This window comes from Ruditapes philippinarum, unplaced genomic scaffold (assembly GCF_026571515.1).
Source record: "Ruditapes philippinarum isolate M1 unplaced genomic scaffold, ASM2657151v2 ctg9_1_1_1_1, whole genome shotgun sequence".
Taxonomy (NCBI): domain Eukaryota; kingdom Metazoa; phylum Mollusca; class Bivalvia; order Venerida; family Veneridae; genus Ruditapes; species Ruditapes philippinarum.
The window spans coordinates 518,005-541,828 of NW_026865571.1; the positions used below are offsets into that span (position 1 = coordinate 518,005).

The 23,824-nt window shown below is 30.4% G+C and overlaps 1 protein-coding gene across 1 annotated transcript; it reads right to left on the reverse strand.

Annotated features, from left to right (window-relative positions):
* Nucleotides 1–2,842: 2,842 nt before the first annotated feature.
* Nucleotides 2,843–23,701, reverse strand: LOC132729576 (atlastin-2-like). Its single transcript, XM_060715358.1, has 13 exons — nt 23,572–23,701; nt 18,376–18,590; nt 17,774–17,908; nt 16,968–17,072; nt 15,964–16,014; nt 15,318–15,380; nt 14,855–14,947; nt 13,696–13,834; nt 12,841–12,968; nt 12,254–12,310; nt 11,437–11,508; nt 10,317–10,748; nt 2,843–7,590 (listed from the first exon to the last, which is right to left on the reverse strand). The coding sequence occupies exons 1-13, from the start codon at nt 23,597–23,599 to the stop codon at nt 7,501–7,503; spliced, it is 1,608 nt and encodes a 535-aa protein (XP_060571341.1). The 5' UTR covers nt 23,600–23,701; the 3' UTR covers nt 2,843–7,500.
* Nucleotides 23,702–23,824: the final 123 nt, after the last annotated feature.

Genomic DNA, 23,824 nt, shown 5'->3' on the forward strand with positions numbered 1-23,824 from the left:
ATGAAGGTAAATGACTTCACTCTATACATGAAGGTCAATGGCTTCACACTTTACATAAAGGAAATGGCTTTGCAAGGTCAATGGCTTCACTCTATGAAGGTCAATGACTTGACTCTCTATATGAAGGTCAATGGCTTCACACTCTGCGTAGGTCAATGGCTTTACACTCTTATATAAAGGAGAATGGTTTCACACTTTAAATGAAGGTCAATTGCTTTATTCAACATGAATGTCAATGGGCCCACGGGTTCTTAATATAGTGAATGACAAGAATATTGATGAAAGACAGGAAAAAGAAATAACAACAATTCTATCCTTCAACCATCTTATATTTTGTTTTAGATAATAAATAATCAGAGAACTTGAAATTTACAAACAAATCTGATTTTTGAGAAAACATCCACATATTTCTTGATCAGAAATTGTGTTTCATTCTTAAATAATACATGCATGCTTTATTTGAGCCGCGTCACGTCAAAACCAACATAGTGGGTTTGCGACCAGCTTGGATCCAGACCACCCTGCGGATGCAAACCCACTATGTTGGTTTTGTCGTGACGCGGCTCATTTTATGCTTTTTTTACTTGGAATAACCATGTTAATTTAGAATAATAACAGAGTAAAAATTAACCCTTCGAGTATACAGTAACAGACATGACATACATTAATCACAAACACTGTAAACATTAAAATGTTTTGATTTTTCAAAAGTTCACTTTGTGACTATTTATTACAGATTTCTAAAATGCACCAATAGTTTATATGTTGCCAATCATTTCTGTACGATTAGTATATTTAAGGATAAAAACAAAATATTTCATGGGTAAATTGTTTATCCTTTATAACATATTTCAATTCACAAACTTTGTAATAATTATATTTTAAAAGGTTTACAATAACATTAACAATTTATGCTTTAAGGTGAACCATATTGTCAAACATAGTATAATATTTGTATTACCTATTCTATATTACCAAACAAGTACGAAAGGGAGAAAAAGGAGAAAGAAATTGTGAGATAAAATAATAATTGTATGACTAATTCTAACATTTAGTTTGATGTATTGCACACTAACAGTTTGTGGAAACTCAGGGACTAACTTTGGCACATCAAAATGGTTGAAATCTGATAATATAATTCAAAGCAATCATATTAAAGGTAATATATGTAATCTATCAACTACTATAGGAACAGAACGACAAGAAGTTAGTTTTATTTGTGTTAACAGAGATTTTACAGCATTATGAATGTACCTTAAGCTCAACAACTTTTTACAAATCTTAAGGGACTCACTCCATTGAGGTTTTTTGATATGACAGGACTTGAACTATTTTTTTTTTATAGATTTTTATACAATTTGATGAAATTCAATACCAATAACTTGGATGCAAAATTACAGATCATTCACTCTTTCTTTTCTGATTATTAACTTTTATTGTGCAAAATCCACTGAAAATGAAAAGTGGTTAAATTACCTTTTCTCAAATTTGGCTTAGAATAGCATTAAAGTTAAATTCAATCTAATTCTGAGTACATTTCTTTGAATCTTTTTCATATTTATTCTGTTTTAAGAGCCCCAGTTGACCTATGTATAATTTGCATATTTTTAAGACTTTTGGACCTCAGTAAAGCTCCTTTAATTAAAGTAGTAACCAATTACCAGTATACTAGAAAAGGAAAACAAATGTATAATGCATATCATTAATATTATATTACTTTTGTTATAGTAGCTTCAATTGTACCAGTAAGCTATCAATCTGTAAAAAAACATTTAGGATTCATAACAACTTATTTTTTACCTTTCTACGTTTAAACAGTTCAAGTCAGTGTTAATGAAATTAAATATATTAAAGATTTTTCATACTTCTAGCTCTGTCACTGCAAAATATGTAATGACTCAATAGCCAACAGAGGAACACTTAACCATCAAAAAATCACTGAGCAAAAAAGTACTACTAGAAAAATTAAAATGCCTTAATAAGAAAAACGTAGAAAAAATTCTATTGCTGTAACAGGTCAATTATCATAAAATCATTAAATAACTGTAACTAGACACTCATTACCTGTAATTAGAATATTATAATATTATTGTAACTAGACACTCATTACCTGTAATTAGAATATTATAATATTATTGTAACTAGACACTCATTACCTGTAATTAGAATATTATAATATTATTGTAACTAGACACTCATTACCTGTAATTAGAATATTATAATATTATTGTAACTAGACACTCATTACCTGTAATTAGAATATTATAATATTATTGTAACTAGACACTCATTACATGTACTAGTAATTAGAATATTGTAATATTATTGTTACAAGACACTCGTTACACTTGTAGAATCAGTTTGAAGGACTATCAATGTCATATATAAATTGTGTCATCACAATCCATCTACATCTACTATTAAATCATAATGTACTATAACAATTAACAACAAACATTAACTCTTGGGTAAATTAAACATGCAATTTTACTAAAAAAAAACACAAAAAAACAATAATCAAGAAATAAATGCACAAGACTTTTTCACAAGGCTAAATAGTTCAGATAAATCACCCTTTAAGTCACAAAGCTATGCTAATTGGTGAGAAAATATACAACTTGTCTTTTGTTTACCATTTTGAACTGATCTAATTTTTGGCCCTTAAATTTTTGCCAGTAATCATGTATAGCTTTAAATTTCTATTTGACTGTAGAAAAGTAATGCAACTCTGACATGCAACTTTCCTTTATAGATGACTGAGAAACACCAACTTTTTTATACAAATTACTATCACAGTATAGTATACACTTCAATATGAAGCAATCTTGACCAGTTAAGTTTGTCTGGTCAAATCCACCCTCATTCTAAACAATAAAATATTGTGCAGCCATTTCTTGAAAATATTGATACTGAAAAAAGCACATATTATAACAATTTATAATAACAAATATGAAATTCACAACATTGGGTAAAGGAAATTTCACTGCTACTATGTATGTATAAAACCATGGTATTGTCTACTGAATGGAAATGAAGGGATACTTGTAAGTACAAAAATAGATATCTTCAAACATAATCTTACCTATGTAAATACACAAAAATTATTTCTTACAAAAATTTACAAATTGTACAAATTTCAATTATGATGAACAATCAAGAGGCATAAAGTTGAAAGATGGGCCAATCTCATTAAAATCATATCCCAACTGTCACTACACTTCCCTTCGCTAGGTAGGGAAGAGTAAATAAGCAAAAACTATGATCTGATTTAATGAGATTGGAAGATGGAACGAAAAGTTAATTTTTCAAGTACTACATGCTACATGTAGATGAATTCTCTCATGACAAAAAGTGACTAAACTGTTAATACAAATAAGGAAAAATAAGACGACCGACAATTTATATTACATAAAAATCCAAGTGATTACAATATTTTTTTGTTTTACAAATTATCAAGTACAAATATGCACATGGTGAACTCTTACAATAAAGTGGCACTAAATAGAACATTGAAGGTAAATGGGATGGTTATTTTGATAGTGATTATTTTTTTTGTATAAAGACTGTACTTTGTGAGCAATATAATCAGTTACAGGATGGTCCTAATTGGGGAATGTAACATACCTACTTTTTGGTAAGAAAAACAACCAAAACAGTATAAATGGGACACCTAACTGACTTTTCATGGATGGTAAAAGCATTCTCATTTATTTTGAAAACCCACAGACCCATAAAAATGAAAAGAACACTTTCTTGCCTCTAATTCTTATGGGTGTTTACGATAACTATGGGTATTTATGAAAACTGTGGGTATTTATGAAAACAAGACCAGTCTGAAGCTTCAAGGAATATTCACTATTTACTGCAGTACAGCAAAAGAACTTCAAGGTTCTTGAACATATGGAAGACAGGAAGTGAAATATTGTCTTTACTACCTAATAATTTTGAGGTTAGTAGTAAAATAATCTATGGTTATTGTCAAACTAAAAATGTTTAGGTTTTTTAAATTCATTTAATAAAATGAGAAACATGTATAAAATGTCATATGGCAATCTTTGTAGAGCAATGGCAGGAAAAAGATCAGTTAAGATCTTTTATACAATTCTCATGGAAGAAAATAACAAATATGAATGGTTTCATAAACAAAATCATAAATCATAAGGACATATATTTTGATTCATGTTGATTTCTTTAGACAAAATGTTTGATAAAAAAAGTTAATCTTTTTATTTTAGCAATGCAAATTTCTTTGAAAATGTAGGAGTTACAATATGCTATTATATAAATAATCAAATAATGCAGTTACAGCCTTGTTATTTTAGCTAGGCTTTGAAGCTGTATGTAAAACACATAAAAAGTATATGTTTGTATTGCTAATCAGTAGTAAAGTGAGATAATCTAATCAATCTCATTTAAAAGAATATATAAGTCTGACCTTCAAAAAACAAAAACAATAGAGAAGTCTGGACCTTCAAAACACAAAATAAAAATTTTCTATGTTATATATTTCAGCTTTTATTTTGCTATAAAAATCTTATAATACTGACTAGACGTTCAGATAACATTCTCCTATAGAACTAATACAACTATATTGATCATTTGAAAATAACCTTTACATTTTATTCTTTAAATTCATAAAACAATCTATTAAGTGCAATATTAAATCTACAGTGATCATCTTGTAATCTTTAAACATAAGGTTGAAAGTGTTATGGTTGAACACATACTGTTGACTTCCAGTATAGTAACTTACTGTAATATACCCTTACAATGCTAAACCGAAAAGCCTTTGTCACCAATATACAGCCAGACAAGCCTGCACACAAAGTGATATCTAATCAGGCTTCAACTTCTCAAAGTTAAGCTGTGATATTTAAAACCTTTTAACTTCGAATGGACTGTCCCAAATTTAAAGGCAGGCATATCCCCATTTCATAAAAATCAGCATGGTAATGGGTAAAGGAATTTCAACTACACACACTGTATTTCACTCAGCTGAGCCACAGCTCATAAAACCCCTGACGACCTCTTCTTCTCTTGTATCATATCTTAATTTCAACTCCAAGTTGACAAGAACTTTCAACATTTATCAATTTACACCAACACTTCAACACATATGACCATTTTCAGCTTTTCTGGCTTTACATTATCAGTTTTACTGGATCTTCAGCTTCCCTAAGGTGTCCTCCCTCCATTATTTCAGGCACCAAAATAAAACTATAACCTTCAACAGCAATAAGGAGCAAGTTTTCAAAAGAGCTAAAATTTCACAAGCTGTGGATTGGTGTAGAACAAATTAAACACTAATTCTAAATATGCAAAAACCTTTGTTATTTTTCTCTACTTTAAAATTCTTATTTTATGATATTTTTCATAATTGTCCTATTTGAAAAATAGGTCAAACATCTGCTAATAAGATGATATATGTACATGCACTTTACAGATTACAAATAGCATGTTAAATCTGGGCTGTACAAAATTTTAACTGATATTTCTATTATTTATGTACATCAATTACCTATATAACACTGAATTTTACCACCTAAAATGAGGTCTCTGTCAAGGTCATGGAAGTCTGCTCTATATTAAAGCTATGTTCATAAACTGATCATACATGTATAAGCAAATAATCAAATACATATGATTTTTATCAAGAATTCATATGTCAAAAAAAACCCATAAACTAGAGAGTGTCTTTTATTTCATGCTATCCAGTGTTTTATTGTAATATATCAGATGATTATATTCTGATAAACCACTAGTGAAATTTATAAAATATAATTTTCACTGTAGCCGGACTATATCTGAATGCGGATGAAAAGAGAATCATAACTAAATGGAATAACAGGCAGAAATAAATGTTGTCATGCGTAAATTTTGCTTCTTTAGGAAAAGAAAGTCGATGTCACCATATATCATGTTAAAAATGTAACAAAATTAGAGAAATTTAACAGAACTATATATCAAAATTGATGATGTGATGACGTCACAAAGGAGAATACGCGACGTTACGCGGCAAAATCAGTAAAACATACTTAAAATCACTTAAAAAGCATGAAATAAAAAGGAAATTTATTTGTTTTACATATAAGATTGAAATATATTTCATTCGTGAACACCAGCTACTATATTTTCACTCGTGGCTACGCCACTCTTGAAAATATTGCATCTGATGTTCACTCATTGAAATTATATTTCAATCTTACATGCAAAACAAACAAATATCCTCTATTTATTCCTATTTTCTTTACTGGATGTATTTTAATAATTAATGTTAATCTCTTAACTATCTGTTTCGGAAATATGACCCAAAGAAAATCCTAAATTATTTACAGATATTAATTTAACTAATATTTTATATAGTAAGAATTTAAACAAATGGCAAATATACTATAGGTTATCCATTATAGATTTAAATAAAGCAAAAATTTGTTTGTTTTAAAACATCTGATATATCATAAAATTAATTTGAAGCACTTTTAACTGAATAAATAAAGCACACATTAATGCACCAAATTAAACACTAGTGGGATACAGGTATTGTAAACTGATCTACGAGTATTATTAAAGCAAACATAACAATTTAAATGCATGTGTAAATATTGTTATAATTAGTAAACATCTTCTCTTGTTACAATTTAATGCACTGTTAAGCAATTATTTATAATCTATTGAATGAATTATAAACTCAACTCCATTAAAATTCAATTTTCAAATAATAAAAAAAATGTCAATTTTGGAGAAAAAACATCAATAACAATAAAATTTTCTTTGTTAATCAGGTTCCAATTAGATTAGGATTCAAGTTTCTATTTCAATTAAATGATGTTTATAGTTGTGATATTCAAGGAGTTAACCTTTGCAAAAGGATTATTGCCTGTGGATATAACATTTCTATGAAAAAATAAACAACTGAGCATGGAAATGCAATGTCCACTGTCAACATCATTTATGCAAAAGTTAACAGGCATACATGTTCATAAATTTACCTAGATACAGTCAACACAAATGTAAATTTATATAAAACTGTAACTTTATATATAACTTAATGTCATGCACTAATAATGTGACTCCTTAAATCACTATTTGCATACAAGCACAATTTTCCATTGCATACACTCAGATTGATTGTTTTAGTCAACTTTTACGTTATGCATCCATTTCATTTAACTTTCATTGTATAAGATGATCTGCTACTTGCTATGTAAATCTTCTTATATTTTTCTTAACAAGGGAGATAATCCCTCAAGGACAAAATTAATACATGTTCATAGAATAAACAAGATTGATAAATAACATGCCTCAGATTAGCCTTTCTGTCTCTAAAATCACTTACAAAACTGATGTAGGAAATGTATTCAATTTCTCTTCAATAAACTTTCAATGTTCAAAGTGAATGAATGATTTTATTCTCAATTTTTTTGTTGTAACAAATGTATGAATGTGAAATCTTCTGTCTTTGCTGTACAATCTATATATTTATAATGTCAGGGTAACTGCTCAGTCTCTCTTTGGACGTGCCTGAGTAGCCTGTCTCACTGCCAGGTTAGCACCTTGCTGCATAAGTTGTGCATATATAGGGGCAAGAGCCTGAAATACAACATTGATGATACAATCATTAAAAACATATACTACAAACTTCTCCCCATTGTGAAGAACCAATATTTTGATATTGCTTACTTTAAAGTAGAATCTCAAAATTTCAAACATCTTTTTTTGGTTGGGTTTTAAGTCATATCAACATTGGTCAAATGTTGACTTTCCAGCTTTACTGGTGGGGAAAACCACATTGATTAAACTCTTATCTTTCATTTCATTTTCAAATTAATATATTGTATAATATATCTTTTTCCTCAATTTTAACAGAAAAGTTTTTTCTCGCTTTACCTTTCCCATCATTTTGTATAACTGGCAAAATAACCACAGAAAAATAATTAGATTGTATTTAAGTTAAGCTAATATATAAATTGAAGGATACGCAAACATCATTTGTAAGAATTCTGGATATTTTATTGCTGAAATTCTTGTAAATATTTCAAATAAGAATTGACCAAAGGCAACAAAAAAATCTTCACTACACACCAACCTAAAGATAAAATATTTCATATGATAAGTGACAAATAAGCCTGAAATTATTTAAAATCTTGATGGAGAGCAAATAATTCTAAAATTGTGTGTATCAAAAAATACCACTTTAAAAGTATCATTGATAAAGAAACAAAACAAGAGGGCCATGATGGCCCTGAGGTCGCTCACCTGTATATAGGCCCCCCACCCCCGGGCCAATTTTTACCCAAGGGCTTTTATTTGTTTATTTGAACAGACTTGGTAGACACCCATAAGAAGATGTTTCATGCTAAACATCTAAGTTCTAGCTCATTGGCATTTTTAAAAGAAGATTTTTTAAGTTTTTACTATATGCATATAGGGAAAATCAATGACCCCCTGGGGCGGGGCCAATTTTGACCCCAGAGCTTTTATTTGAACAAACTTGGTAGACACTCATTAGAAGATGTTTCATGCTAAATATCTTAGCTCTAGCTCTTTGGGTTCTTTAAAAGAAGATTTTTTAAGTTTTTACTATATGCATATAGGGAAAATCTATGACCCCCTGGGGCGGGGTCAATTTTGACCCCAGGGCTTTTATTTGAACAAACTTGGTAGACATTCACTAGAAGATGTTTCATGCCAAATATCTAAGCTCTAGCTCTTATGGTTCTTTAAAAGAAGATTTTTTAAGTTTTTACTATATGCATATAGGGAAAATCAATGACCCCCGGGGCGGGGCCAATTTTGACCCCAGGGCTTTAATTTGAACAAACTTGGTAGACACTCACTAGAAGATGTTTCATGCTTAATATCTTAGCTCTAGCTCTTTGGGTTCTTTAAAAGAAGATTTTTTAAGTTTTTACTATATGCATATAGGGAAAATCTATGACCCCCTGGGGCGGGGTCAATTTTGACCCCAGGGCTTTTATTTGAACAAACTTGGTAGACATTCACTAGAAGATGTTTCATGCCAAATATCTAAGCTCTAGCTCTTATGGTTCTTTAAAAGAAGATTTTTTAAGTTTTTACTATATGCATATAGGGAAAATCAATGACCCCCGGGGCGGGGCCAATTTTGACCCCAGGGCTTTAATTTGAACAAACTTGGTAGACACTCACTAGAAGATGTTTCATGCTTAATATCTTAGCTCTAGCTCTTTGGGTTCTTTAAAAGAAGATTTTTTAAGTTTTTACTATATGCATATAGGGAAAATCAATGACCCCCTGGGTCGGGGCCAATTTTGACCCCAGGGCTTTTATTTGAACAAACTTGGTAGAAATTCACTTGAAGATGTTTCATGCCAAATATCTAAGCTCTAGCTCTTACGGTTCTTTAAAAGAAGATTTTTTAAGTTTTTACTATATGCATATAGGGAAAATCTATGACCCCCTGGGGCGGGGTCAATTTTGACCCCAGGGCTTTTTTTGAACAAACTTGGTAGACATTCACTAGAAGATGTTTCATGCCAAATATCTAAGCTCTAGCTCTTATGGTTCTTTAAAAGAAGATTTTTTAAGTTTTTACTATATGCATATAGGGAAAATCAATGACCGACGGGGCGGGGCCAATTTTGACCCCAGGGCTTTAATTTGAACAAACTTGGTAGACACTCACTAGAAGATGTTTCATGCTTAATATCTTAGCTCTAGCTCTTTGGGTTCTTTAAAAGAAGATTTTTTAAGTTTTTACTATATGCATATAGGGAAAATCAATGACCCCCTGGGTCGGGGCCAATTTTGACCCCAGGGCTTTTATTTGAACAAACTTGGTAGAAATTCACTTGAAGATGTTTCATGCCAAATATCTAAGCTCTAGCTCTTACGGTTCTTTAAAAGAAGATTTTTTAAGTTTTTACTATATGCATATAGGGAAAATCAATGACCCCCTGGGGCGGGGCCAATTTTGACCCCAGGGCTTTTATTTGAACAAACTTGGTAGACACTCACTAGAAGATGTTTCATGCCAAATATCTAAGCTCTAGCTCTTATGGTTTTTTAAAAGAAGATATTTAAAGTTTTTTCTTTTGGTTGCCATGGCAACCAGAGTTCTGCATGGAATTAAATTCTTTGAACAATTTTTAAAGGTGACCACCAAAGGGACATTCCTGTGAAGTTTGGATGAAATTGGCTCAGTGGTTTATGAGGAGATGTCATTTAAAGCAAAAGTTTACGGACAGACGCCGGACGGACGGACGCCGGACGAAAAGCGATCACAAAAGCTCACCCTGTCACTTTGTGACAGGTGAGCTAAAAATAAGACTACTTACATGATCCCAGACCACCGTGGCAATCTGATCTATTTGAATGGCTAAAGTTCTATATTCCCCTGAATACTGTATATAGAACCATGAGCTCAACATCATCAGGAATATGATCATTGAAAAATTGAAAATATTTGCGATTGACTCGAGTCCAATAACACTGAAAATTCCACTTATCATGTAACATACGATCATGACGGTAAACAAAACGGCAGGAGTCCGAGCCGCACTGAATATATTTTTGCTTTCGTTATGCTTTTGAAAGTTTTCAAACTGGTCATAGAGTTCTGTTGTTAACTGTTCTCCATAAGTTTGACTAAACTCTGGACCACCCATCTTTTTTGCATTTTTGAAAGTGTCCAAGGCATTTCTTAAACATCGTTGATGTTCTTTGTCGAGCTCTGTTGGATGGATATATGCTTTGTCACCACCACAAACCTGCCAAAACATTCATAATAATGAAATGCTACTATAACAACTTAATAAAATTTCAAGGACTTAACACAATAAAAATGTGTATATCAATTACAAGCACAAAGTATAGTTTTAGTTAGGCAACTTCATTTGAGAGCTTTAAATAGCAGATTAATATTCATTACAATCCAACTTCAACACTCACAAATAAAGAATAGTCTTTACCCAGTCCAAACTTTGGAAATAAAACAGAGAAAAAGTTTTGAAACAAGTCAAGTTAAGTGAGTTAACTATATAATAACTTATAGTTTTTCCTTTCTTTTTGCTTAAATAATACTCATCCAAGTTCTTTATCCTTTCTTTGCATTTGACACAGCCCATTGTCAATTTAGATTATACTAAATTATTTTAGTTTGACTGAATTGAAAGCTATAAGCTCACGTAAACAACGACTTGGTCCTGAAGAGTTTGAAACCACACATTTAGCAATCATTAGATTACTAGTCCAACGTGTTAACCACTTGGCCACATTGCCAATTTAAGGGCCTTTAAGCCGTTAAGTAAGACTAAGCAGTGAACATCTATATAGAATCATATCAGACAAATGAATTGTCCTTAATACTGACAATGGGCAATCAACAGTCGAGATCAGGACAGTTTCATGACCTTATATTAAAAGTAAAAGCTTACATTTTATACCACTAAAACATACCTCCTCCATATCCTTAATATACTGACTTCTTGCTGCTGATACTGCTGCTAAATTGTTCGCCTCCGCAGTTGCCTGTCAAAATAGGGGCAAAATATTTCATAACCTATTTTCTTTTTAACCTATTTCTTTTACTCTGACTGTTTTCAAAAATGCAAAAACTTTCCTATCTTTCTGTAATGTTATGAAGCAGTTTCTTTTAAGCAATATAACTATGGTTGTAAATGTTTCTAAAATCTTGTAGACACTGTAGCAAAATCTTAATGGCCCATTATGCCTTAGAAATGCTTTTATTTCTATTGCTCACAAGCTTTTTATCTTTGGTGTTTTGTTATAGTTTCCAAAGTTACTTATTGGCCAATTATCTGAACCAGCTTTTGCCTCTGATACCTATAGCAATAAGTACATTTACAGTGATTTAGTATTTTGTATTGAAGTCAAAATACTACCTTGTTTACATTTTGCTACTTTTAAGAGAAATATTTCACTTTCTACACTACCTTGCTCATGTAATAAACATTTAACATTGTCTAAACCCATTTTTTAAATGTTATAAAAGTTCTTTTTGGCCTTTCTAAAGAGGTAAACAGTTTTATTCCTTTTTGAGGCATAATGTGCCATAAACATTTCTTTATGATAAGAATCAAAACAATGACTTATAACACAAAGCAAATACTAGTAATTCCATTCTTATTAAGGAAAATATGACTCAAGCGTCGAGAAGCAGGAGTATTGAAGAAAATGTATCTCTTTTTTAAATTGTGTAATACATTTTGTCAAGTATGACTGTATTTTTTATTATTATGTTTTATTACCTTACCTGAAGCATAGACTTTGGTTCTGGTAGTTCCTCTCCTTGGTAAATCTTAATGTACGCCTGCAAAAATTGAATATACGATTCAAACTAATAATGCAATTAAGTTAATGCATACTTAAACCAAATTAAACATGTGTATATCAATAACAAGCACAAAGGATAGTTTCACTTTGGGCACTACATTTAGTCTAACACAAACTACGAAATAGTTTGAAAATTCATCACAAATTATTTAACATGTTAGAAATTATTGCAGTAATTCTTAACTTTAAAAGGCACTGCCTGCAAAACTGTGCTTAAATTTTTTAAAACAACCTCAAGTCAAGAAACGTATTACACTTGTTTAAAATATTATAAACTTAGGTTTTCCATTTCTGAAATTTAACAATTATTCAGCATTATCACTTTGAATACCTCTTGTTAAAAAAGATGGTTACTATCATATCTTTGTCCATGTGTTTTCAACATACTATTAATAAGAAAAAAAGATCTTTTATCTGATTCATGAGTAGGTACTTGACATTTGACCATTTATCAGTTTAATATATTTTTAACCAATCTTGGAAACAACAATTTAAACAAGAAAATACCTTGAAATATTCTACAAGATCCCTGCATGTTATTCTACTACCATTAATTTCTTTCATGATGAGGTTCTCCTTGGCCAGTAACTGTGGAACAAGTGTCTGTAACTGCTCTTTAAAATCTACTTCTATATCTACAAACACAAACATGAATGCTTGTCAAGTGACTATTGCTTAACATTTATAAACCTTCAACTAAAAGTGAGCAACTTTTGAAACTGTACTTGAACCAGGTCATCCCTATATTATGAATAAAGCAAGCAGTGTGGCTTAGTTTGCATTTTTTTTTGTACATTTCTTACCATAAAGTAAGTACCTTTTAATAACTGTACTATTATATACTTAAATAACAATTTTCATTTTAAATGTATAATTTCCTTTACAGTAAAAATTCTCAAAAGTTTAGACATATGGCAAATACTTTTTTCCCCAATGTCATCAGTATTGATGGTGTTCTTAAAATGATAAATAGACCATTCCCATCATACAGTAACATCTGTGACTGACACTTATCATACACTGGAGTTTCATTGTAATTACACAGAACAAAGTAATTAACAACAAAATTGATATAACAGGTGTCATCTTGTTGAACTGACATTTAATGAAACAAGAGTTGATAGTTTACAATGAAATGTATGCATTTTGCCATTCTCTTACCAAGGTATCTTCTTAAAGACATATTATCATTAGCAAATATACTTTGAATAATTCCTATATAATCTAAATAAGAAAATGCAAAATTTTCATTTGCATCTTAGCAATAAACTCGGGATTGAAATAAAATAAAACAGCAAACAATTATAAAGGATTATTATTAAATCTTAATTTAATCAATTATAAAACCATGTAACATTTTACCTCTGAGCCGGCCATCAAAATGTGGGTTAGTAGCCACCCTGAGGCCTGGGTGTGGCATTAGGAAACAACCAATCTTACTGAAGCAAGAACGAATGTGTTTTCTAATCTGTTGTAATTCTGGATGCTGCTTGTCTGAAATCTACAAAAAAAGTAAACATTAAATGATGCTTCCTCTCTTAAGTCAGCCATATGTCAGGATCCAAAAATAATCATTTCGATCCACAGTAAGTTTTAACCACTTTTGTTTTGCTTTGTTTTGTTTTAAGTCATCATGACACTTTGAAAAGATCTTAAAATATGTTGACTTTCCAGATTTACTGTTTGAGGAAGACCTCAGGTGCCCCTTTATGCATTATCATTAAACATTTTCAGGTTCTTTATTTTGCACTGAAACATATAATCCATCTTCCTTTTTTTATATCAATAAATCCTTGTTTAATTTAACATTATTTACTAATACTTAATAAAAACTAGTAATAATGAATATATTGGTTCAGTTTAACTAATCAAGGGCCATAACTAATGTGACAGATCTGATACAGAAAATAACGCATTCCATCCAAATAAACATTTGTGTAGGATTCTAAGATTTAGTAACTTTCTCATTTCCTTGACAAGTTGTTATGTCCAAGATTTTATTGAAGCATGAATGTAAATATTTATATACAGACATGAGAAAATCTTTTGAAAGTGTGTAAGTAAATCAGTACCTACAGACAAAACCATTCTATCCCACACCCTTTGTTGAAGCATAACAAATGTATTAAACCAACAAATTATTCAAAGCAACATGAAAAAGGTTGACATTGGAGAGAGAAAATCTATAATAACACCAATATTTGTGCAATTTCACAACTGGTAACACAAATTTGCTATTCAAATATATTCTATCCCGATGACATTTTTATTGAATTTGTAATCAAGTGGTAGATGAGGAAAACTTATGAAGCTTTGCCAAGCACATGTTAGTTTAATTAGTCTAGAAGTCAACATTACAGAAGGAAAATCAATGTAATCAACAATGCAGACATAAGGAAGAAAAGAAGCATAAAATCATTGTTACCAAAGTGTATTACTGAGCTTAAATATAACAATTAATTCAACCACAGACTCGCAGCTCTTATTAAAAGATATAAACATCATAATATCGGAAGTATACCTTTAATCTTCGCTCTAACATTTGTTTGCCACCTTCTTCACCATATGCAGCATCATATGGGTAGCTCCAATCTCGTACCAGAAATTCCAGGACCTAAAAGTACAACAAAATCAGCCATGTGAAAGTTCAAAGTTAACATAATCAAGGTGTATTAGTCTCTAAATGTACGATTTACTGAGATTTCAGTCTATTCATAAAAGAAAATGTATCTTTTTATTTAGTAAAAACTAAATATTCATCATCACAAAAACAGATAACTTTTCAATGGCAACATATTAATAACTCAAGTTATGACTGAATATGATTGAAAATTATCTGCATAATATTTATAGTTTATTGCATAAAAAACTCAAATCTTCTTATCAATATATTTTTTAATGAAAACATATGGAGGCAAGGAGTCAAATGTTTGATATGAGATAATCTACTAGTATACAATATGAGATAACACTGCATATCTAACCTGGAAAGGTTTTGATTCATTGTCATTTGCTTCTAAAGCAAGACGGCCATACTCTGTGAATAACTGAAAGATAAAACAACATATTCCAAGTATAAAATTATCAACAGTTTGATTGCTAATGGAATTTATGATTTGTTGCCAGTTCGCACATCAACATAAAGAACAATTGCAGGGGAGTGATGGCCTAGTGGTTAAGGTGTCAGTCTCTCAACCTAGAGACTACGGGTTGAGCCCTACTTGTATTATGACCATGTTTTCTCATATAGTACCAATACTGGTTAGATCCAGTAAGCTGACCCGAAAGAGATTAATAAAAGTCACAAAAACTTGTTTCGCAGTGGAGCTAAAATAAAAATGTTTAAACCAACAATTGCACACATAAAGATTAAGAAATACAGAGTATCATATATATGTACATTTGTCCTTGCTTAGTTGCAACAAATGCTCAAATCTTACTTTTTTTAACTACAAATAAGTCAGTGTCCAGAATGGCAAGGTCATGACCCAACTAAAACTAACCAAAGATTGTTTGGTTAAGAGGCAGTCATTTTAAAAGACCCGAAATACCATACAACATTCCCTAAAACTTTCTTTATTTTACACTACCGGTACATGCTATTTAAAATAAAAGAACCCTCAAGCCTACCTGTAAATGCTGAAGATCATCTTCTTGTATATTTTGAGACAAGTTATATACCTGTAAAAAAAAGCATTTTCAGTTTTTCTTCAAAGTTTATCCAGTACTTTTTATCAAAAGCATATTCACTTTTTTCTCCACCAATATCTTAACTGCAAATGCATATTATATCCTTCTTCCTTACAAATGTGTAAATAAAATATTTCACTTAACCAAGAGATTTTTGGTACATGTACCCTACATATTATTACACGGAACAAAATGATATTGATTTTTTGCCAACAAGTATACTTTTATCCTACTTAGAAAATGTTCACTCACTGAATGTATTAAAATGTAAGGAAGTTGGGACCAGTTATTTCTATGATCTAGTTCAGAGATACAAACTTTCAAAGAAAGTTGTAATTTAAGGGCCCATTATATCTCAGAAATGCTTTTACTTTTATTTTTCAAAAGCTTTTAAAATTTGGTGTTCTTTTATAGTATCCAAAAAGTTACTCATTGGCAAATTACTGGAACCATTTTTTTCTTCTGTTGCTTTCTGCAATAAATATAGAAATACCAGTCCAGTATAATGAATGAGAATGGAAGTCAAAATACTACTTTGTTTACATTTTGCTTATGACAAATAACTTAAAATCTATTGCTACCTTTTTCAGGTAACAAGAAGTAAAAATTTATTTGTTTCTGAGGCATAATGTGCATTTAACAGTTAACCCTTGAGGATATTATGAGTTGCCTGCATTATAATAGCAAATTTGAAGTAAGTCCTTAAAGAAAACATAAAAATTTTTGACCTATAAGGGAGACCCTGACCTTCACTGGCACAGCTACATTGGCCTTGCACATCTTGCTGAGGTGAACATTTGAGCCAAGTTAAAAGAAAGTTCTTCAAGGGGTATAGGACTTATACAGCTGTCACAAAATTGTTTGGCATTTGACCTTGAAAGGAGATCACATTATGTGATGGGGGGGGGGAAGGGGGTATAATATTCACTAAGATTTCAACAAACCTGAACTGAACTAATCATAGTGCTGAGAGCAAACACTGTAGCACAATCTCTCACTGTAGACTCACTGTCAAAAGCACCTTGTGTATCCATTAACAATACTGCCACCTATAATCATATATGTAAGGTTATCATTATATATGTTATAACATAGTTATTGTACATGTATGACTTTCCTTTTCTAAAAGAACCAATCATATCACTTCCACCATCTCTTACTACAGGTATCTGTCAATAAATCTACAGTTCTAGTTTATTCAATGCTTTCTTTTAAAACTTCTTACCAAAATTTCCTTAATTGGGAAATTGGGAAATTTTAAGGCCCATTTTAAAACTTACACCCTGAACATGTTAATATTTGATTCAAATGTGACATGCAACAATTTTGGTATACACATATAGTACTGAAATAGGTACATAATCCTACAATATATAACAGTTGGTATGAGTGACTCCTAAGAATATTCATGTAGTAATTTATTCATGCATGGCTGGCAATATACGCTCAATATACATAGCTGTCAATAAGCATTTGCACATTTCAGTATAAATCTGAAATAATGACATACTTGTTTTGCCTTTTGAGTAGGTATGATAGTAAGTTTGTTTTTAGACTCAAACAAGTTTTTTTTCTATATTTTATCAGTAAATAAAATATACATTTTTTCACAATTTCTAAACTTCAATCACCTAAGCAATGAGTTTGTGACTTTTTTTTATTAAATTATAAATATTGTTGTAACTACTTTTATATAATGTAGTCTAATACAGATCAATTATTCATATTGTATATTAGGTAAATCTCCTACCTCCTCTCCATTTGGCAGCGTACAACAGAATGGCTCACTCCATAGTAATATCCCCGTAGTTTCCCTCTCTGAACCACCACGCCAAGAGAAACCCTCTAAAGGGGAATCATCATCTCCTAACCAATCTGGCGAACACTAAAGTTAAGTGACACAAAAATATTAATTTTTAAAGAAGACAGAATATCTTTCCCCAAATCAAATCTGACAAAATATAATATTTCAAATTTCCATCAAAGCAATATTATTCATCTTTTCATTAGCATATCAATGATACTAGGTATCTTTTGTCACTCTTTATTATTGTAGAATGTTTATTTTAGTAGCTTAAAACTTGTGAAAATTAAGAATTTGAATATCAGCTATGAATGATTGTCTTTTTACTCATTCCACAGTGGAATTTAACTCTAAGAAGCCAGAAACTCAACAGCCACCCCAAACTTCATATTTTCAACATAACTTCCGCAAAGTTTCTTAAATCACTTTTAAGTTAAGACATGTCCATTTTTAGGGCATTTTATGAAAATTGGCATGAAAAGGAATATTGCTTTGGTAAATAAACTTAAGGTTTCTATACAAAATATAAAACCTAATTGTGTACTCACATCTGCATTGAGATATCTGAGGAAGAAATCTAGAAGAAATGACTTCCCTTTCCTAAAAGCACCAGCAACAGATACAACTACAGCCTTTTTGTCATGTAATTCTGGGCTCAACAATATAGAGTCCAAATTCTCCTCATCTAGAGAGAATGTGTGGTCTTCCTCAACACTAACAATCTGTACTGGTTCCCCTTTCAATGTCATGCCTTTAGCAGAAACTGTAAATAAAAGTTACCAGCACATAAAAGATATACTGCTACCCTGGCTGAAAAATTCTTTAAGCTATGTAATTTTCTGATTTCATACAAAATTTTATCTAATTAGCATAGTCTGAGCAAAAATAAACATGTAATAAATCATATTCTTTGAAGCCAGATTAATAAAATGTTAGCAAATGGCTTGACTAATGGAGTGATCCCTGACTTGGTGTATAGTTAAGTAATGTTCTGAATGTGAAAATAACCTTACAAAATAGCTTTGTGTTGTATACTTCAGGTTTTCAATGAATAAGTGTATAAATTTTTTTGAAAGTCTGCAACCTTTACCACTTGGCTATGACAACAAAAACTTCCACATTCATCTGATCTAGATGAGAAGAAACACAAATTTAAAGCCTACGTTTTGTACACAAATATTAATTACACACACAAAACAGTGCCTCCTTAAACCAAATTTATAATAAAACAGTTAACATTATAAACAAACTTTCTACAAACAATGAATTATACAAATAATAAAGTCAACTTTTAATTAAAATTGAACAATGTTGATAAGCAAATCAAAGTTTACAGACATTTAATAAGCATACTCAACAGTGAACCACCTAACTTTAACTTATCTTTTATTGCAGATACATTTAAGAGAAACATAAAATACCAATTCAGAGAGCATAATATAGACTATAGGGCAATTGGTACATGATTGTTTCATGTAATTCAGGTAATGATTACATTTACAGATGGAATAAAGAGTTTAACATGTATACAGAAATAACTTGACATAATGATAATTATATTCTACCACAAAGTTATCATTCATGCTTCTAATATACTTTCTTATTTTAAATAACTATGATCAAGATTATAAAGAAATGATCAAACAAAGAAACAAGAATAGTGCCCGGAGCAACTGATGTGTATGAAGCTTAATTCTTTGATAAATATGGAGAAAGAAAATAGTTATCATTCTAAATCTACTATATAGCGCAGAAACATTAAAACAACAAAATTTCACCGAAATGATTACTATTTAGAGGATACTGTATTCCTATGTTTAAATAATCTACATTTCAAGGTCAAATGTTCCTTTTCAAAAAATCTTGCAGTTTGGAAGTATCAATTATACATGCATTTTGAAATTAAGTAAAAACTTACAACACATGTCATGTACAGTTTGTACAGTATATTGAATGAATGCAATTATCTTCGTTAGGGAAAAGTAACATAGTGTACTATGCTTTTATTGTCAATAAACAACTACTATTTTTTTGTAAAAATGGTTAAAATTTAGAAAATTCAAGCAATTAACTAGTTAGGTCAATCATTAATTGCAGAATTACATTTCTTAACGCTATGATCTAAATAAAAATAACAATTAATGTTATTTGCCAAGAAATAAGTAATCTCAAATGAATGAACTTTTATTTTTCTGGTATAAGAAAACTTATTTTGAAACAATTGAGAATTGAACTTCTAAATTTGTGATTAATAATTGCATAAATGATTGTCTCTGCGTTAACATCATTCCTTAGAAAAACACAAAATTAGCAAAAGTTTCTACAGTACTTTTTTTTTAAATTAAAAAGCTATAGACTACTACATGTACAAATTTGTCAGATAAAATATAAAAGATAAATTTGTTTAGCTATTAGTGAATAATGAAATACATGTATATATCTTAACTCAATGTGACAGTCATTAAATTAATCTCAGGAGCATAAAGCACATTTGTGGCATTTCACCACTTAAACATGTCAGAAATTACTAAAAATACTGTCAAATAACATCACCATGTGCATTCTTCATTGCTAAATGATCACTATATTTTAAAGACATCTCCATTATGTATGTCAATTTAAGACTGTGGGTAAAATTGACTGGTGCACAGCAACTCCAAAGATACATGTACATGTATCTTGTACATGTATCTCCTTAATGCATCTAAAGTTCTGTTACTTTGAACATTCAAAATTGTGTCAAGACTTTTATATCTTTATAAATAATTTTGTAAAGACATTCTTTTCTGAAAAATATATGTGTTCCCCTAACCCAAAGCTAAATGTTCCTTATACATTCATTTTATTAAAATATGCACATAACTCAAAACTACATAATGCAAATTGCAATTAAACCTACAAGAGAATCTTATATAATATAGTATCTAAATATGTAAAACAGTCAATTTTTGCATCAAGTTCTAAAAATATAAATTATGTAATCAGTTAAAGGGACTTCACTGAGGTTCTTTGTCATAGAAAGATATCTTCAATACATGTATTTGTTTACCAATTAATCAAGTCTGGAATGCAAAATACTAGACTATCTTCTCAATTCATTTTTCTAGAATAATCATTTTTATATTAATTTTTTTTCCAAAAAGACTTAATTAAAACATGAAGTCTTTTTTCAACTGAAATCTGGCTAAAAAAAGCTCCTAGTATATTTCTGCATTATCCTTTGCACATTTTTTCACTTATAAGTCTATGCAATAGCAACAGATTTTATGTTTTTTCCACTTTTGTACCTCATTGGAGTTCCTTTAATGATAGTTTCCAAACATTTAGTAGTTTATCTAACACACTTTATTAATATTTGCATAAGAAATTTATGATATTTTAGTCTCCTTTATTATACCGAACAAAAGTCTGAACTAGACCCCTTTTTTGTGGTATAACCAGAGTATTATTGGTGGTACAGTACAATTTTAGTATGGACATTAAAGGAAAACTTATAACAACATTAATATAATGTTAATTCAAATTGGTTATCTCAATATGCAATTGATCTGCACTACCCACAAAACCAAAAGTTGCAAAGTCTTTATCCCATTATGTAATTTAAACTCAAGAAAATTTAATAACAACCATTGACACAACCAGCTTGGGCCTGACCTTCTGATGGACAATTAGCTCTAAAAACATTGAATTTGCAACTATTATGGGCAAAGTGTAGATAGAGAAAAAGTTTACAAATCTGATTTTTACATCATCTCTTTTATGTCCATATTAATTTTATGATACCACCACCAGTATTCTGATTATTCCAAAAAAAATCTCTATGGTCTAGATGAAAACCATCCATAAAATGAAGGTGGTATTCAGCTAGATGAAATGTAGTATAATTTATGCATCACAAACTAAAAGTGGACATATATTTTTTATCATGTTTATATCGTGTTTCTATAAACTTCATGCAATCATAAACTTCTTGAATTGATGAAAAGCATTTATACAGAAATAAACATAACACTGGAGATGTACATGTACTTACATTGAGCATCTGCAGAAAAACAACAATAACAAGAGATAAATTAATGACATGTAATGTACAAAACAGTAGTCTTTTAAATTGACTGAGACAGAACTTAAGTTCTAAGTACACTTCAATAGATCTTTTGTTCTTATCCTGTGTGAAAAGCATTATATAAATAAATATTCAAAGAGTTGCAATTATTCAAATTAATGTCAGCCACTGGCACTTTGCAGATTATAAATGTAAATAACTCAAAGCAGTGCTATATTGTTTATAGGACTGGTGACATGCTACTTTTTCAAACAATTTAATTTTCTTAGACAGAATGATGCGGTAAAAATGGATATGCATGGATGTCTTTGACTCAGTTCGTTGTAAGGAATTTTCTGATAATATATAAAATATTTATAATAAAAGAAAATAAGAAAGCAAGTTGACCAAGAAGGAGATGACCACAGGACCAAAAAGGTGACGCTTTCACTCAAAGACAATGTTCAATGATGGCTGCATATACCTGAACTGCTCCATTTAATAGTCTTTTCCACATGTTTTTACATAACTAACTATCTTTAGTCTGTACAAAAACAATGAACATATTGAAGAATATTTTATCATACATGCCATAACGTCCAGGATTGTCCCGGAAATAAGGTGTCTGTCCCTGAGATGAATTATGTCTCGGCAAAAATGAAAATCTATAATAATCTACTTTGCAGCCAGAAATTTCACATTTTTATATAATCTTATTGTCAAATTATTATTAACTATTCTAGAACACTAATAACAGAATGGTTATCCCCATACAGCATTGCAATATACAGTAAACGGTGACACCAATCCTTTGTTTGGTAAATCTATGTGCCCCTTCCAACTAACAATTATTGGCAATAATTTTTATCAATTAAAAGTTTGTTTACCCAGTGGCTCCCTGAGTGAAGGCAGGGCTTTTTTTCACAGTTTGGGGAAGCAGCCCAGCCCTTAATTTTGGGGAAAAATTACATAGTATATTGGCAAAAGGGGAAGAAAAAACTTGATGTAAATTCAATTTTTGGGGAAAACTGCATGATTTTAAAGAAATTTTCTTTGGGGAAGCAGCCCTATACCGGCCCCTGTTATAGAAGGTAAAAAGGCCCTGGAAGGTGTCCTAAACTGTCAATAACAACTGGTCAGTATACATTGAATCTGTCTGCAGGCAATTATCATTGCACAAATATCATGAAAATACCGATAAATATGAGGTGATTAAATTAAGTCTACATTGGAGAATGTTTGTTAGGTACTGTACTGTATGTCCCCCATATTTTATTCAACTCCCCCGCATGAGTGGTGGATTATACCCCATAATTTTGAAATTGTAGATGCAACACTGAGTGGAAGAATAGAAATCTAAACTCAATTTCCTAAAATTATAGTAATAATTTTTTACACGAGTTAACTTCAGTTTCACTTACAACCATCGCACTACCTGTCAAATGCCTAATAAAGTAGTAATATTTAGAAATTCCATAAACTTAAATTGCTACTATTAAAATTAATTGCTTAATCATATCTTCCAAATTAAAAATAATTATCAATTTTTTTTAAAAAATGCCCATTTTGGTTCGAAAAGTCAAAGTACGAATCTTGTAATAATGAATAAAAAAGAACACCTCATCAACAACATGGCTATAGATACAATTTCTTTTCCAAGTATACATTTCAAAGAAATATATAATGTTAGTAAACATACCAGGAGGGTGATTTTCTGACAGGTTCATCTTGTACTAGTAAATTTTGTACGAAATTTTAATCATGTCAACTGTAATGACGTCACAAAAAATTGACTAGCACTTTGGACCGTTTTCTGATTGGAAAAAAATATAAAAAGAGAATTGATAAATATGAAACTTTTGGTAACCTATTTTTTAGATAAATTAATATTGATGTTCCTATTTAAACTTGTAAATGAATCGTTTTTTATATATTTAATTAATCTATATCTT

What these genes read in the sequence shown, in the direction of transcription:
- LOC132729576 (XM_060715358.1), bottom strand. Translation starts at nt 23,599, where the DNA reads ATGAACCTGTCAGAAAATCACCCTCCTG. An exon ending in CTATGATTAGTTCAGTTCAG is followed by an intron (nt 16,015 to 16,967) that starts GTTTGTTGAAAT and finishes TTTTTTTTACAG; the next exon opens with GTATATAACTTGTCTCAAAA. An exon ending in CCACGGTGGTCTGGGATCAT is followed by an intron (nt 7,591 to 10,316) that starts GTAAGTAGTCTT and finishes GTTGTATTTCAG; the next exon opens with GCTCTTGCCCCTATATATGC.